General features: G+C 48.4%; 3 protein-coding genes across 3 annotated transcripts; 2 read left to right on the forward strand and 1 right to left on the reverse strand.

The window, feature by feature from the left end:
• Positions 1 to 2,274: 2,274 nt before the first annotated feature.
• Positions 2,275 to 3,380, reverse strand: TREMEDRAFT_66563 (uncharacterized protein; the record flags this gene model as incomplete). Its single annotated transcript, XM_007008602.1, has 4 exons — positions 2,275 to 2,453; positions 2,633 to 2,791; positions 2,878 to 3,061; positions 3,261 to 3,380. The coding sequence occupies 4 exons, from the start codon at positions 3,378 to 3,380 to the stop codon at positions 2,275 to 2,277; spliced, it is 642 nt and encodes a 213-aa protein (XP_007008664.1).
• A 4,175-nt stretch (positions 3,381 to 7,555) lies between these two features.
• Positions 7,556 to 10,524, forward strand: TREMEDRAFT_66565 (uncharacterized protein; the record flags this gene model as incomplete). The annotated part of the gene is made up of 7 exons (XM_007008603.1): positions 7,556 to 8,966; positions 9,049 to 9,185; positions 9,365 to 9,475; positions 9,863 to 9,980; positions 10,157 to 10,223; positions 10,466 to 10,468; positions 10,515 to 10,524. The coding sequence occupies 7 exons, from the start codon at positions 7,556 to 7,558 to the stop codon at positions 10,522 to 10,524; spliced, it is 1,857 nt and encodes a 618-aa protein (XP_007008665.1).
• Positions 10,525 to 11,447: 923 nt separating this feature from the next.
• Positions 11,448 to 15,322, forward strand: TREMEDRAFT_66566 (uncharacterized protein; the record flags this gene model as incomplete). The annotated part of the gene is made up of 10 exons (XM_007008604.1): positions 11,448 to 11,814; positions 11,871 to 11,911; positions 12,014 to 12,085; positions 12,137 to 12,554; positions 13,230 to 13,668; positions 13,809 to 13,965; positions 14,201 to 14,490; positions 15,091 to 15,101; positions 15,123 to 15,149; positions 15,219 to 15,322. 10 exons carry the CDS (start codon positions 11,448 to 11,450, stop codon positions 15,320 to 15,322), a joined length of 1,926 nt encoding a protein of 641 aa, XP_007008666.1.
• Positions 15,323 to 17,163: the final 1,841 nt, after the last annotated feature.

The raw sequence follows: 17,163 nt of genomic DNA on the forward strand, positions 1-17,163 counted from the left end.
TTTAGGTACCCGTGATCCTGACACTCACCCGTGTCTGCACATTTTTTAGCATCTCTCCTCATTACCATTTCAAAATATCCTCTCATACAAATGGGCCTGATGTTTGGGTCCTCAAAAATCAAAGTTGTGGATGTCTCACAGCAAGAAGTACATACCGTTGGAGACTAGACACTCATGTGACCGAAACTCCTGGCATACATAGCAACTGAATTGAGCCTGTTGTCTTCTCATCACTTCTAAGTTAGTGCTGAGCAGACAACAGGTGACGGAATCGAGTCCGTCGTGGTAACGTCTCCATTGTCAAGCAATTGTTGTCATTGTCCCTTCCCAACTCGCCTCCCCTTATCTCCTCCTCTGGACAACTCCCTTGACAACTCTACCTTATCTGCCCACACAAACCCTTACTCGAAGTGATCACTCTCATTCACCATGTCAACCTCTTCAGTGAAAGAAGATCGGAAATTGACTGGGTGTGACAATTGTGCACTATGGAATCAAGCACTGCGAATTGCACTAGGAAATGCTGGTTACATCTCCCATATTATTCAAGAACCGTCAACCCTTCACAAAGCCGTTGTTACCCGTTATCCCTTCTCGGAAAAGCCAACAGCTACTGAGGAGTCAAAGTGTTTGGTAGCTCAATACGAATTAGAGAAGGACCAAACAAGCACCTTTGCCATTGTCTATGGCAGTCTCAATGAATCCGTCCAGAACACACTCCCTGATACACTCTCAGACTTCGGCAAACCTACACCTAAAGCTCTTTATGATCATCTCATCTCCAGATATGGTGCGCAAGATAGCACTCAACAGGCTGAACTCTGGTCACACATCTTTGGAGAGACTATTCCAGAGAACAATGATCCAGAACCAGTTCTTACCACCATCCGTTCAAATATTGCTGAGATTATTGCTGGAGTTGGAAAAGAAGTGACAGTAGCTGAGTTTGCCAATCACATTGGTGCTTATGCAGCTATCTGACGACTCCCCTCCTTGTACGGCATGCTTGCCTCTACATTCTACAAGGGCTCCGCTAGTGAGAAGCTCACTCTGGACGAAGTTATCAAACAAGTAGCAGACGAGCATTGGCGACGAGGGATCAAGGGTGAATCTGTCAACGAACACGGTCTTCTTTACTCTCAACCAACTATAGCTACCGCTGTCCATGGTAGTCACAAGTCATGCAAATGGCATCCTGGTACATCATCTCACACAACTGAGGAGTGTAGACGCAAAGGGAATGGGAGGACTTGGCTACGGGCAAAGGAGTATAAGAAGATGCAGGAGGAGAAGCATCAGAAAAAACAAGGACAGAAGGAAACTGGATACAAGGCAGGAGGAAAACCAGTGGCGGAAGTGGAGCCCGGGATACTGATGGAGGAGACTGGTTGACATGCTCTCCAGGTGACTGAGGTGGGACTTTTGTTTTCTGGCCTCGACCCAAGTGTATTTATCATCGATAGTGGAGCCACCAGCCCGTTCGTCAAGGACAAACATCATCTCACCAATTTTACTCCCCTCTCAACACCCTTAGCAGTTGAGTTGGGAGACGGCAAAACAATCCATGCTACACAAACTGGTCGGCTTACCTTTAAACATGTTCACTTCGATAAATGCTACTATGTTCCCAACATGGATTCAACCTCCTCTCCACCCAAAGACTGGGAAATGTCAAGGACAATTACGAATGGCACTTCTCTGTGTCTCAAGGTGCTTGTCACAGGGTTGGTTCTTCCTTTGTTTCCTAGGACCGACAGCCAAAAACTTTGTGGGCTATGATGTCACGAGACATACTGACCAGCATGTGCACGATATAACAGTGCCCAACGGAACAGTGATCTTAACCACTGCGACGAAAAGGCCTATTAATCGGCGGTTAACATTACCGCCGATCGCTGGTTAAATACCCTTCCCCGACTTTCGCTCGACTTGTCACACACTTTGTGACATTATGCACTCTCTTGGGCCCCCGCTTTGGGGCCCCGACAAGGGGACCCCGCTTGGGCCCCCACACTTGGGAAGGGTACAATAGACCGAAAACTTACTCCGAGAGGGAGGTTTTCCAAGTAGGGCCTGGGTTACCCCCGGCGCCGTCCGGGCAGTCGAACCCAGGATCCTACCCGCAACCGCCGATTAATCTGTCACAAGGACCAACTAACCAGCATTGGCTCGATATAACAGTGCCCAACGGAACAGTGATGTTAACCTGATTTGGGAGGAGGCTGCTGTGCACAAGGCATCAAGCCCAGTGCTAAAACAAGCCTACTATAAGAACTATAGCATGAATGGCTTGCACAGACTCATGTACAAGGGGAACCGGAGTGCCCGGAGAAAACCCCTTGGTCGGCATGGGAATTGACCCCATGACCACATTACACTGATAGTTCCCATTCCACCATCAATGACTAGCCAGTTTAACCACTTAGCCGAGGTGGAAACTGCGACGAAAAGGCCTATTAATCGGCGGTTAACCCTACCGCCGATCGCTGGTTAAATACCCTTCCCCGACTTTCGCTCGACTTGTCACACGCTTTGTGACATATGACCCTTAATAGGTGTGTTCTTTGTAGTATGGATGGTGACAATAACTTCTCAATAACTTCTGGGTGTAATAACTTCGTGCTCTACTGACTTCTATCACTAAGACAACAACCAGAGATGGTCAAAGATCCCTGGGAACTTCGGTCCTCAAGTACTTCGTTCTTCCCTAACTTCGCCAATGCAGAACTTTGTCCAACCCGAGTCCCCGAGCTTGGTACCTTGCAAACTTCGTCCCCGACAAAGATCGTACCTCCCTAATCTCGTACCTCCCTAACTTTGTATCTCACGAACTATGTATCTCACTGTCACAATCGTCGTTTCTTCTTCTCTGCTGACCGACGGTCGACAAACCTCGGCTAAATTCGTCGTAGTGGGGCGTCGATGTCTCACTAGGACAGGGTACTCTTCGGGGAACTACGGCTGACTTCGCCGTAGTAATACGTCGAGTGGTGAATGATAAGGTGATCGTCAATGAACTGCGGCTAACTTTGGCTAAGTGCGTCGAACTGCTCGGTGGTAGCTACTGAATATATCTCTCGCTACTGACAACAATCAAGGATTGCTGAAGAAGTTCAGCGATCTGTAAACTATCTATACTTCCTCTCTCTTCTCGTAGAACGTCCTCCAACCACTACACAGCCTCACTCTTGGTTCCCTTCGCTCAACTTCGCCGTATCTCGCCATATCCCCGATATCCTACTCCGCTTACTTCGACTAACCTCGCCTAACTTCGCTGTATTTCTGATCCCTTCATCCCTAGTCAACCTAACCCCGCCTACCTTCGTCGCACCTCGGTCCCCTTCACCCTTAACCTGTCTAACTTCGCCTAACTTCGTCATGGTTGGTCTCAGATGTCCTAGGATACGTGTAAACCGAAGAGGTCGAGAATTGATGGAGGTTTGATGGTCAAAAGAGGGTTGTTGTTGGTGGAATTTAGGGTTGTCATGACGTAGTTCGTGACACTCACTAACTTCTTATCTCACTAACTTCGTATCTTCCTAACTTCCTACATGACTAACTTCGTCCTTGACGAAGTTAGCCTACTAATACCCTCGTGGGTGGTGAAGTTCATAAGAACTGGATTGTTGGTGGCAAGCTGATGTCCAAAGGAACTTCGTTTGATGGGAAAGGATAATGTCACGCGGCGCCGTGTGACAGTGCTCGTCTAGTATCCTCTGCTGGACAAACTCTACTTGCTGGACGACGATGTGGTGGGCTCTGGATTGTTGATGAAAGTCCAGTGAGTCACACCTCCCCAACTCATCATGCACTCCATACCAAGGAAGTGGCTGATGCTCAAGATCCCTGTCTGATGGACTGGCACCAGAGACTTGGTCACTCAGACATGCGACGGATTTGGGAGCTTGGAGTTGCTGGTAAATTGGACAGATCAAAGTGGACCGGTGGATTCCGGAGAGTTGAATGCAAAAGCTGTCTCCTTGGCAAATCAACACAATCTGCATCATCTTCTAATACTCGTCAGGAGAGAAAGCCACTTGTTGGTGTGTCCCTTGACCTCTGGGGTCCAGCATCCACCCCTTCTTGCCTTGGTCACCGATACTATCTTGCATGTTATGATGATCACTCAAAATTCATTCACATTGAATTACTCAAAAACAAGCCTGATACCCTGACAGCGATACAAACCTACTCGGCACTTGTGGAGAATCAACTGGGTCGGAGTATAAAATCAATTCGATCCGATCAGGGCGGCGAGTATTCCAAGTTTAGCACTTATTCACTGGTGTCAAGAGAAGGGAGTTGAGAGGGTACTTGTACCCACAGAGGCTCATGACCAGAATGGCCGGGTAGAAAGGACACATCGAACATTACTAAACAACATCCGGACCTCTTTAGTGGACTCTCAGCTCCCAAAGATGTACTGGGCGGATGCGCTATCCTATGCCGTGTACACTCGTAACAGGATTCCTGGAAGGACAGGCTTGACACCTCTTGAAAAGTTTCATCCGGACATGAATCCCACAATAAATTTTGGCCATCTGCGGGTGTTTGGACAATCTTGTGTGTATTGGGTGCACAATGTACTATCCAAGCTAGAACCTCGAGGACAAGAGGGAAGGATAATTGGATATGTGATGGGATCAACTGCATACACAGTTCTCACCAAAGATTGTCGGGTGATAGTTTCAAGGGATGTTCATATCATCAGACAAAGTGGTCAATCAGAGTCACCTTACACACTGCAAACACCCCCTCAGGATAAACCTGCGTCCGGTATCCTCTATCCAACACTCACACCTCTTGCAAATGGAAATAATGGGGAGGGTGAAGAAGATGAGTACTCTGGCGAGGTTGAAGAGAATGAGGAGCAAGGGGAAGTGGAGGAGACTGAAGAGCAAGGGGAGGTTAACTCAGAACCTGAAGAACTGGGATCTCGACCAATGCAGGGCAGAGGTTGGTACTACAAACCTACTCGAGAAGGAGCACCCAGTCCAGAACCGGATCCAATGTATGCTCCAGAGGAGCCAAATCAGCACCTGAATCAGGTAAACTCTGGAACCACTTGTCCCCAAAGATCTCAACGACTAGCTGGAGGAGACCCATCACACGTTCAGCTATATGCACATGAAATCAACAAAGACATCATTGTCACAAGGACCAACTAACCAGCATTGGCTCGATATAACAGTGCCCAACGGAACAGTGATCTTAACCACTGCGACGAAAAGGCCTATTAATCGGCGGTTAACACTACCGCCGATCGCTGGTTAAATACCCTTCCCCGACTTTCGCTCAACTTGTCACACACTTTGTGACAATCATCTATCAGCATGCCTTTTCTGCTCAAACACTCACTGAACCACAATCTTATCAAGAAGCTCGCCAATCAGCCAAGTGGAGTAACTGGGAGGCGGCGATGGAAGAGGAAATGACCTAGATGGATAGATATGGTGTATGGGAAGCAGTACCAGAGGCTGGGCATAGAGCACTGTCAGGAAAGTGGGTATACACCCGCAAGTTGGATGGAGAGACTGGTAAACCAACAACTTACAAGGCGAGATTTGTAGTCCGCGCCTTTCAACAATTCCCTCGTCAAGACTATGATCAGCTGTTTGCCTCAGTTACCCACAAAGCCTCATTCCGAGTGTTCCTCTCAATCGTCAAACACCTTGACTGGGAATGCGACCACATGGACGTGATTGGAGCTTTCCTGAAGAGTCCAATAGATAAAGACATCTACATCAAACCGCGAGAAGGTAGCAACATCCCCGCCGGCTTTGTCCTCCACTTGCGCAAGTCACTGTATGGTCTGAAGCAGTCCCCTCATCTATTCAACAAGAAGCTCGACTCTTTCTTCCGTCACCTTGGGTTCACACCATGTCTAGCAGATCCATGTATCTATTCATTCAACGAACGAGGTGTCCGTCTCATGATCTCAATACATGTAGATGACATGCTGGTTGCAGGGAATACTGGAGCGGCTCTTGACTCCCTCAAGCTGAAAATACACATTGAGTTGGAGTGCAAGGACCAGGGACCTGTATCATACTTCCTTGGAATCAATATCTACCGAAATCGATCAAAGAGAAAAATGTATCTCTCACAGGAGCACTACATCGAGGCAGTACTCTCAAGGTTTGGAGAGATTGGCAAGCCACGCAAGACCATCCTCCCAAGCGACACCAAATTAGTAGAAGCAACACCTTCCGAGATCCAAGATGCTAAGGATAAACCATTCCCTGCGCTTGCAGGTTCAATTCTCTACATCGCAACTATCACGCAACCTGACATTGCATTTGCCGCTGCTCTCCTTTGCCGCTTCATCAGCAAGTGGTCTCTTACCCATTGGCAAGCAGCCAAGCATCTCTTGCGATATCTGAGGGGTACAGCTGATCTTGCACTCACATTTGATGCGACAGCGGGCAGGAGAACACTTCTTGGGTGGGCAGATGCAGACTGGGGAGGATGTTTGGATACCCGAAGATCGACCACTGGCTATGTGTTCAGCACCTATGGGGGAATAGTATCCTGGAAGCGCCGACGTCAACCAACTGTTGCCCTTTCAACTACTCAAGCAGAGCTACTGGCATCAACAGAGGCAGGGAAGGAAGCTATCTGGCTTCGACAACTTTTAGCAGATCTACAACTAGGCCCAACAGATAGAGAACCTGTCCAGATTTTCAATGACAACAGCGGCGCTATACAGCTGGCAAAGCATCAACATGGATTCAAGTTGAATAAAGTGTTTGACATGCAAGCTCAATGGATCAGAGAACATCAAGACGCACGGATTATCCGTCTTGACTACACGGATGCTTTATCCCCTTGAGCCGACATGCTCGCCAAGCCAGTGACAGCAGAACACACAAGACAACTCCGTGATCTTCTTGGAGTCAGGAGTAGGGAGGCCAGGAGCATGTCATGTTCATGAGGGGAGGCGTTGGAGACTAGACACTCACGTGACCGAAACTCCTGGCATACATAGCAACTGAATTGAGCCTGTTGTCTTCTCATCACTTTTAAGTTAGTGCTGAGCAGACAACAGGTGACGGAATCGAGTCCGTCGCATACACGGCTAATCCGTGCGGTACTGGATTTTATGAAACATTTGCCTTCAATACATAGTACTTGTAAGCAGCGCCGTCCGCCGGTTGGAAAGTCAGCTAGTTTACGAAGTTGTCCTGTACGGGTCCCCGGTCGGGCGGCGCGCCACTTGCTTCAAGTTTGGACCACTGCCCCCTCGGGGATCTGGGTTTTGAGACAGAGGGAAGAGGCAGTGTCATACAAAGGTGAGAACTTGACTAAGCATCAAGTGAAAGAGGTTAGATATGCAGTGCAGGATAGAGGAAAGGGGGACAACTTCCTTTGATCCGTAAATTTTGGTCTCCGCTCAGTGGCAATGCAAAAGAGGAAGAGGACGGTTAAGGCAGGATTATATAAGCCATGTAGTGTGGTTGAATCTGTCCCATCATCTTTCCCTTCGTCTAGCCATACTCAACAAGTGATAGAGACCCTTGAGGTATCATACATACACAGTACTATTACATCTATCATGGAGCCGCAGCCTATGATGAGTGTGCCCGAAGGGTCCAAACTACTCTACTCCTCTATCTCCACCAACAAACGGCCCTCGAATGAGGATATACTTAGTATTGTCATTGATTCAGACCACAAGGGGGGAGGGGACATATGGTGCTCAGTCAGGGAGGATTCAACTCACCAAGGGCTTGTAGCCTTAAGGTCACAGTTTCTGCAGAAGTACATGGCAGCATGTGACTCCCTGAATGACCTTCAAGAAACTGATCGTTTGACCACCCTCGTGGCCAGAGCGCACAATGCAGCAACACAAATTTCCTTTGATGCGGACTTACTGTGGTCGAAGTGTGAAATTGAAGTGTTTGTGACCACTGAGGCGATCAGGGCAAGCCCTCATATTGAGAAGACTCTGGAACATTTGTCCCAAGAGCCTCCGTCTTATGAGGAGGCCATTGCAGGTCGCAAAAGTGCTGGCAATCCCACCAGCTCTGTAGGCTTGCCAAAGAAGAAGGCCCTACCCGGTAGTGTTTATGCCTCTTGTTCGGCTCCCCACACCATACCATCCCTTGACAACACATACATGATCATAATTGTTAAGAACCCAGAAGAATTCTCTGGGAAAGGGCATAGTTGGATCCCACTCCATCTAAGCCCCATCATATACAAAGGCAGAGAGCCCACTGAAATTGAAGGAAAGGTGGAGCATAGGTACAAAGAGGAGTATTCCCGGCTGAGAAGCCAGCCTGATAGGCCTAGTGCCTCAACCGTAGATGGACTCATGGAGTTTGCCAAACGTGTGGCAGCGCAGGTGGAATTGAGTGGTGAGCTGGAAGGAGGTGGAGTGGTTGTGCGCGCTTCCAAGGACGCACAGGAGGCTAGTAAGGCAGTCCAAGAAGCCGTGGAAGAGTGGGCGCGTGAACATACCGTTCCAATCCTAACGAAGATGAATCCATCGTCACCTCCACGGTGGTTTTCATTCTATGGGGTTCCAAGAAGCCAAGAGGCAGACAATGAAAAATCTACCATTACTGATGAGAACCTACATTATGTGATTCTTGAAGGGCACGGCTCCGGGTACAAAGCGGTATACTATAATCTGATTTATGATGGAGACCACATTCACACAGGACATGTGTCAACAATCATGAACGGATACAGAAAGGCGTACGATGAGATAAGCCGGCTTCAGTGGACAACAATGACAGATGCAGACTCCTATGTGACTCTCCTTGATGAAGCAGCAAAACAAGTGGAACATCAACTTCCTCCCGGCTATGGACTCGTGGTAGGTGTTTCAAGTGGGGTTGCAGAGGCAAGTGAATACATCATGTCACGAGTCAAAGCCTGCTTCGAGGTGCAGGAGTCTCATCAGAAGAGGCAAATCTCAATGACAGCATTGGAGTCGCCTAGCACCAGCAATTGGGCAGGTAAGAACAAGTTGTACCCTCTATGGAGATTTTCAGGTGGCGGAAGATCTTAGTTTTACGCAGAAGCAATGACCCAAAGCAGTTCCATGGACCTCCACGGATCAGGGTAGAGGAGAGCGAGAACCGGAGGCAGTGCTGCAATCAGGTAGGGACGGGTTTTCCCCTTTCGAGTTTTCCCCACTGGGTTTGCTCAAAGGGGTTTTTCACCTGTCCAAGTATGTACGTAGACACTTGCAGCAGGGGGGAGGAGACACAGACACCTGTAGACAGTATGTAGTACATGCCATGAACGATATCCAACAACCCCTGACAACCACCATCATTAACCCTCTATTCATCATCAACCACCACAACCCCAAATCACTGAGACCAACTACAGCGAAGTTATGAGAACCTAGGCAGTATTAGTCACAACAATCCCGCCTAGGGGAGAACTACCGCAAAGTCAGGAGAAGAAGATCAAGGGATACAGAGTGGAAGTAAGTAAAAGCACGGTGGACTGCGGTGGAGTGAGTGGAGTAGGATATTGGGGATATGGCAAACTACAGCAAGGTTGGATGAAGGAGGACTGAGCGCAGGGCAGTGTGTCACAAAGGATGTGACAAGTAGAGAAAAAGTTGGGGAAGAGTATTTAAGCAGCAATCAGTGGTAGGGTTAACCGCCAATCAATAGGCCTTTATGTCACAGTGGGTTTAGATGTCCTGAACACTGTCACGTTGGGCACTGTAATACCAAGCCAATGCTGGTTAGTTGGTCCTCGTGACACAGTGCAGGAGTTGAGAGATCTTCTACAAGAGGAGCAGAGGAGTATGGATAGTTTACAGATCACTGAACTCCTTCAGTGATCCTTGATTGTTGTCAGTAGCAAGAGATATGTTCAGTAGCTATTGAGTTAGGAGAGCTACCAACAAGCAGTTCCACACACTATGGTGAAGTTAGCCGCAGTTCCTCGACGATTACCTTATTGTTTACCACCAGAGGTACAGTGGGGTGCGGGAAAGGATCGAACAAAAAGTCACCCATTTTAGCTGCTAAAATCCACACTGCTACTTCCTTCCTCTATAACTTTCTCTTTATCATATGTGTGCATACCTTACATAGTGAGGTCATAATACCAACTCTTCTCTACCAATACATTGCTCTCAGGGTGTGAGTTTGATATGTAAGATGGCAACATACATGACTTGAAGAGCGGGAGGTTTTTGGTCAAAAATGGCTCTCCCCACCCAAAGTTGATGGAGTACATCCTCTTTTGAGGTCAGCTGACTCGCTACTCTCAGTATACATCATACCCTCCAATATACTCTTTCTAATCTCCATGGATTGAGGTACAACTTTTACTTGTACAACACACATCTACCTGTTACTTGCAGAGAGCCGTTGCGTTCCAAATACACACACCAGATTTTGAGGGGTGGAGCAGAGGAAGGGCTGTAGAAGGAGCAAGACTCCGTTCCCAGATGTCCACGTCATATGTCAATTTTTACATTGACAGATAGACAGTGAGTAAGTTCATGGTCCTGAGAAGTTAAACGTCTCTATGATCAGCCGTGCATGAGTTATTGTCAATGTCAGACAGACAGCATAAACGCACGGTTTTGATGCGTGTTCGATCCTTTCCCGCACCCCACTGTATTATTACTACAACATAGTTAGCCACAGTTTCCCCAAGGAGTGCCCTGTCCCTGTGAGACATTGACGCCCAGTTCAACATAGTTAGCCGAGGTTTGCCAACTGTTGGTCAGTGGAGAAGAAGAGATGATGTTTGAGACAGTACAATCAGCAAAGCACCTGTCACAGGGCTGAATCCTTGTTTACTTCCTATGACCAACGGGCAATAAGTTTGTGGGCAACAACTTGCACAAGACTTGTTCTTGGAGATATGAATAGGTGACAATAACTTCTGGGTGTAATCATTTGTGCTCTACTAACTTCTGTTACTAAGACAACAACCAGAGATTGTCAAAGATCTCTGGGAACATTGGCCCTTGAGTACTTCATTCCTCCCTAAGTTTGTGTCGGCAGAACTTTGTGCAACCCGAGGTCCAAGCTTTGTACCTTGCAAACATTGTCCCCAACAAAGTACGTGCTTCACTGACTTTGTACCTGTCACGACCCTGTAAAGTCATGACCCGTGATTCAGGGATTGTCCGGCATTTCATATGATTTCATACAATTTCACACGAGTTCACTTGAATCCATACGAAAAGAGCACAAATTCATCTGAAATGACCATGAATTCACATGAACTCCTACGAAATAACCCAAAATCATATGAATAGTTTGCCCTGTCCACACCATCACATACACCCTTATTGTCATCTTGACCTGCCCAAATTCTTTGCAAGTCACTTAGTTGTCCAAACATACCTGTCACGACCCTGCAACCTCAGTCGTGACATCAGGTTATAACCGGATCGCAATCATAGGGCTGATTGCGATATTGTGCCTTTTAGTGCAGTGGCATAAGATGTCACATGCATGGCCAGTGTATGGCCCGGTGCTGGTCAGCCAGGTTGTAACAGAATATTGCAATCAAACAGTAGCAGGTTCAATCCCCACTGTCACAAACTACGTCGTGACACCCCTAAATCCCACCAACAACGACCCTCCTTTGACCATCAAACCTCCATCAATTCTCGACCTCTTTGGTTTACACGTATCCTAGGACATCTTAGACCAACCACGACAAAGTTAGGCAAAGTTAGACAGATTAAGGGTGAAGGGAACCGAGGTGTGACGAGGTTAGGCGAAGTTAGGTTGACTAGGGATGGAGGAAGCAGAGGCACGGCGAAGTTAGACGAGGTTAGAGGATCGGGTGTTCGGTGGTTCGGGGAAGTTGGCCGAAGTGCGTCGAAGCGCGGATGGGTTGGATGAACATCTAGGAGTGGTGGATACTATTAGCTGAGAAGATCGCTGAAGTTCTTCAGCGATCCTTGATTGTTGTCAGTAGTGAAAGATTGATAGAGATAGCTACCATACAAACGAGATACATCGCCATCAGAGAAAAACCCCAGATAGAGTAACTACGCCAAAGCTCGCCGTAGTTACACTTCTTTCGACGTCTACGCCCTCCTGGTTGGGTGATACATCGAGTTAGAACCACCAAGTTAGCCGAGGTTCGTCGACCGTCGGTCTATTGGAAACAAGTTATTTGACGGCCGTGACAGTATCAAGGATCGCTCTTACCGACGACCTGCGCGAACCTCGGAGAAGTACAAGGAAAGATGGACTCGGAAAGGCAAACCACGCGAAGTTTGAGCAGGGACAGGGAAGCGGAGGAGAATGAAAGGAAGGCATTGGAGGAGCTTAGTAGGGCGATGGGACAGCAACTGGGAGGAGAAGATAATACTGGAGGGTCAGTACTAGGAGATGAGTTCGTTCCACCCGTACCTTCTAATCCTCTTACCCCTCCACTTAATCCTCTCATACCTGTGGGGTCACCAAATGGGTCAGATCAAACCCCACGCCCAGGAGAGAATACCGGAGGAGGGACGAACTTCGGAGAAGAAGGGACACAGGGGATGATGTTGGCTATGATGAAGTTGATGGCGGATATGAACAGAGAGATGGCAGCCGAGAGAAGACGTAGGGAAGAATGGGAACAGAGGAGAGAGAGAGAGACAGTTGGGGGAATTGCAGAGGGAATATCAGAAGGGGTGAGGTACGCCTTGGGACGCCAAACTTCGGCGACCCCAAGCGTAGTTAGCGAGAGAAAAGGGATAAAGTTGCCTAACCCAGACCTCTGGAGAGGAGACCGACACAAATTAACCGCCTTCCTGTCCGAATGTGAAGTACACTTCGAATTGAACTCCCACCTTTTCCCCGACGACACTAGGAAGGTGTTCTTCATGATCTCCCATTTGCGCGAAACACCTCTCCTTGCGGTTCAGCCTAACCTGGCTAAAAGGCCTCTTCCTGATTACCTCACGGTATACGAACAGTTTGTCAGGTACCTCAAGACAAACTTTGGTGACCCCGATGAAGAAGGAACGGCGGCGCGGTTCTTGAATGATCTCAAACAAACCGGCTCAGCATCGGAGTATTTCTCTGCCTTTCAACGACATGTCGCAATTCTCAAGTGGACTGACGACGGCAACCTGGTCGACAGGGCCAAGAAGGGGCTAAAATTGCACCTACTAGATGAGATCGCAAGTCATGGGCGGTCGTTTGGGACTGTTAAAGAGTTATTGGAGTTCATCATTCCCTTGGACAATCGTCTGTGGAGGAGGAAGGTAGAGAAAGACATGGAAAGGAAGAAAGAAACGGGGGTCAAGGAAGTGGTAGTGGTGGATAGTCAGAGGGTGGAAAGGAAAGAGGAGAAGAGAGGGGAAGGGAGGCAAACTTCGGCGCAGCCTGCGGTGCAAGCGACTATTACGTCGACGCAGGTCAAGACCATTCCGTCGGATGCCGACGAACTTCGCCGACAATGGCCTAGGCCACCTCCCGAGCTGAGGGAGGCAAGGAAGAAGGAAGGGAAGTGTACTGAGTGCGGGGAGAAGGGACATTGGTTGAAGGACTGCCCGGTGAGGGCAGCGAAGGTAAAAGTTGGATGGTTGCCTCCGTGGGGGGAGAAGTTCGGCGAACATGGTGGAGCATCGGGGGGTAACGCGGTACCTCTTGGACAGAGGAGGAACCTGAACGCGGTAACAGGAGAATGGGAAGGAGAAGAGGAGCAGGGAAAAGACGAGGACCTGTTGCTGTAGGCGAGGCTCGGCGGGTCCGCCATATTCTCTCGGCCACCATTCCTAAGACCAGAAAAGAGACACAGCTGATGAAGCCAGAGGATTGTGAATACAAAAATACACCACTCAGTACCCCTTGTTTATGCAACATCGATAGTCACCTTCTTATCCCTTCCACTTCAAAAGACCAACCAAAAACAGACATTTTTATCAATGGGACCAAACTAACCACGCTCTGGGACACTGGGGCTACTTGTTCATATATCAGCCCCGGGGCAGCGGCGAAGATAGGCGTGGAAAGGAGACGATACCCGGTGAGCGTACCCGTTCACATGTTTGATGGCTCAGTTAGTGTCGCTGGATGTCACGAGACATACTGACCAGCATATGCACGATATAACAGTGCCCAACGGAACAGTGATGTTAACCACTGCGACGAAAAGGCCTATTAATCGGCGGTTAACTCTACCGCCGATCGCTGGTTAAATACCCTTCCCCGACTTTCGCTCGACTTGTCACACACTTTGTGACACTAGACCTATTACCGAGTTCGTCGAAGTTATGTTTGGTTTGAAGAAGGACGCCAAAGGGCGATCTGTTCGTCTAGATGTGACTACTCTCTGCGATGCAGACGTAGTGATAGGGTGGGATTGGATGAGGAGAGAAGGTGTTATTCTTGATGGAAAGGATAATGCGGTGAAATTTCCCATCCCAACCCCACCACCACCACCAAGTTCGGCGAGGTTGGCGGCCATAGGGCTACCAACTCCGACGGACGCGATAGACCTACGAGACAAAGATGACCAGGATGAGCTGAGTCCGGAGGAACAGGAAGAGCTGTATCAGGTTGTTCCTGAACAATACCACTCGTTCATTGATGTTTTTAACCCGAGGAAGGGAGGTGAAGAATTACCCCCTTCTAGGGAATATGACCTGAAGTTTGATCTGAAGGAGGGGGCGAGCTTGAAAGTGGCTCCCCTCTATTCTCTTGGAGAAGATCAGAGAAGTGCGCTGAGAGACATTCTAGATCGCGAAATATCGGCCGGCAGAATCCGACCGTGTGATTTGCCGTATGGATCACCAATGTTCTTGGTACCGAAGAAAGCAAAAGGTCAATGGCGAATGGTCATTGACTACCGAAAGTTAAACGAAGCGACGATACCGGACGCCTACCCACTACCTCTGATTGGGCAGATAACCGAGGGACTGGGAAAGGCTAGGTACTTCAGCAAGCTAGACCTAATTGGAGCGTATCAACTTCTGTGTCACGCGGCGCCGCGTGACATCATCCTTTTCCCATCAAACAAAGTTCCTTTGGACATCAGTTCGCCATCAACGACCCAGTTCTCATGAACTTCATCACCCACCAGGGTATTAGGAGGCTAACTTCGTCGAGGACGAAGTTAGTCATGTAGGAGGTTGGTGAGATACGAAGTTAGTCATGTAGGAGGTTAGTGAGATACGAAGTTAGTGAGATACGAAGTTAGTGAGATACAAAGTTAGTGAGATACAAAGTTAGTGAGATACAAAGTTAGTGAGATACGAAGTTAGTGAGATACGAAGTTAGGGAGATACGAGATTAGGGAGGCACGAACTTCGTCGGGGACGAAGTTTGCGAGGTACGAAGCTCGGGGACTCGGGTTGAACGATGTTCTGCATTGGCGTAGTTAGGGAAGAACGAAGTACTTAAGGACCGAAATTCCCAGGAATCTTTGACGATCTCTGGTTGTTGTCTTAGTGATAGAAGTTAGTAGACTACGAAGTTATTACACTCAGAAGTTATTGTCACCACCATACTACGAAGAACAAGTCTATTAAGTGTCATAGCCCACGAAGTTCTTGGCCGTCGGTCCTAGGAAAACGAAGGAAGAACCAACCCTGTGACATTCTGCGAATAAAGGAAGGGCACGAACACCTGACGGCATTCAGGACTCAATACGGTATGTTCGAGTCTCTTGTTGTTTGGGACGGCTTGCGAAATGCTCCTGCTGTGTTCCAGCACTTCCTGAATGAAAGTTTCCGAGAGCTACTGGGAAAAGGAGTAGTTGTCTACATAGATGACATACTCATCTATGGTCAGACGTTGGAAGAACTGAGGGGAACTACGGCAAAGGTGTTCGAAGTTCTGCGAAGGTCAAATTTGTTCGTAAAAGCTAGTAAGTGCGAGTTTGAAAGAGATTCGGTAGTCTTTCTGGGATTTGTGGTGTCACAAGAAGGAGTCTCCAGTAATCCGGAGTACATTGATGCCGTCGTATCTTTTCCCCACCCAAAGAACCTAAGGGAGAGTCGAGGATTCATGGGGGTAGTCGGCTATCATCGTCGTTTTGTCCCCAACTTCTCCAGACTTGCTAAGCCGATCAACGATCTCACCAGGAAGGATGTGCTGTTTGTTTGGGGAGTAGAGCAGGAAAGAGCCTTTAAGGAATTGAAGGATAGAATGTGTAGGGCTCCGGTATTGGCTCACTTTGATCCCTCGTTGGAGACCTTACTACAGACAGATGTGTCGTTCTTTGGCTGGGGTTTCATAATATCGCAGGTAAACGAGCTAGGGCAGGACCACCCGGTGGCTATCGAGTCCGGAGCGTTCCAAGCGGCACAGTTAAACTATACGGTAGGAGAGAAAGAATTGCTGGCTATCGTTGAGGTGTTCAGGAGAAGGAGACACTTACTGTTACAGGTCGAGACTACAGTTCTCACGGACCATTTGAACCTGACCTATTGGATGGAACCAAAACAGCTAAGCCCTAGGCAGGGCAGGTGGGTCGAAGAGCTCTCTAACTTCAGGTTTAAAATGGTATATCGGCCTGGGAAACAGGCTACGCTACCAGATGGGCTTTCAAGGAGAGCCGACTACCATTCGGGGAAGGGAAGCACGATGGTGCAGGAGAGTAACCTTATCCAAGGTTTGCCGAAGTTCGACAAGGCTGATCAGACTACGTCTGGTTTACAACACCTTCTTCGAGCTTTGCAAGGAACTAAAGAGCTGAAAGACAGTGATTTAATCGGACCGGTAGATCTCGTTGAAGGACAGAAGGCAGAACAGGAGATAGAGGAAGTCAGAGCGGAGATGCTTGGCGTAATATGCGCTGAGTGTTCTCACGATACCTGTTGAGATAACGTACAGGAACCCAGGTCAGTGACCGAACTTCGGCGGAGTTCGCGGTCACCACTAATACTTCGAGCCGGTTGGTCAGCAAAGGGTTTATTTACATTCGATAGTCGAATATATGTGCCGAACTACGCCGATGCTCGGCTTAAGATTATGAAGGCTCGGCATGACTCGATTCTGGCTGGACATCCTGGGGTAGCCAAAACCCTAGAGTTGGTCCTGAGGGATTATGTCTGGGTAGGTGTTCGTAAAGATGTTGAGGACTACGTTGGTGGCTGTGCTGTATGCCAGAGAGCTAAAACGAACCGACAGAAGCCGCATGGTGAGCTTAAACCACTTCAAGTTGCGACCAAACCATGGTCCAGCATATCTATGGACTTCATCGAAGAATTACAAAATTCTC

The sequence above is a fragment of the Tremella mesenterica genome, assembly GCF_000271645.1.
Source record: "Tremella mesenterica DSM 1558 unplaced genomic scaffold TREMEscaffold_26, whole genome shotgun sequence".
Taxonomy (NCBI): Eukaryota; Fungi; Basidiomycota; class Tremellomycetes; order Tremellales; family Tremellaceae; genus Tremella; species Tremella mesenterica.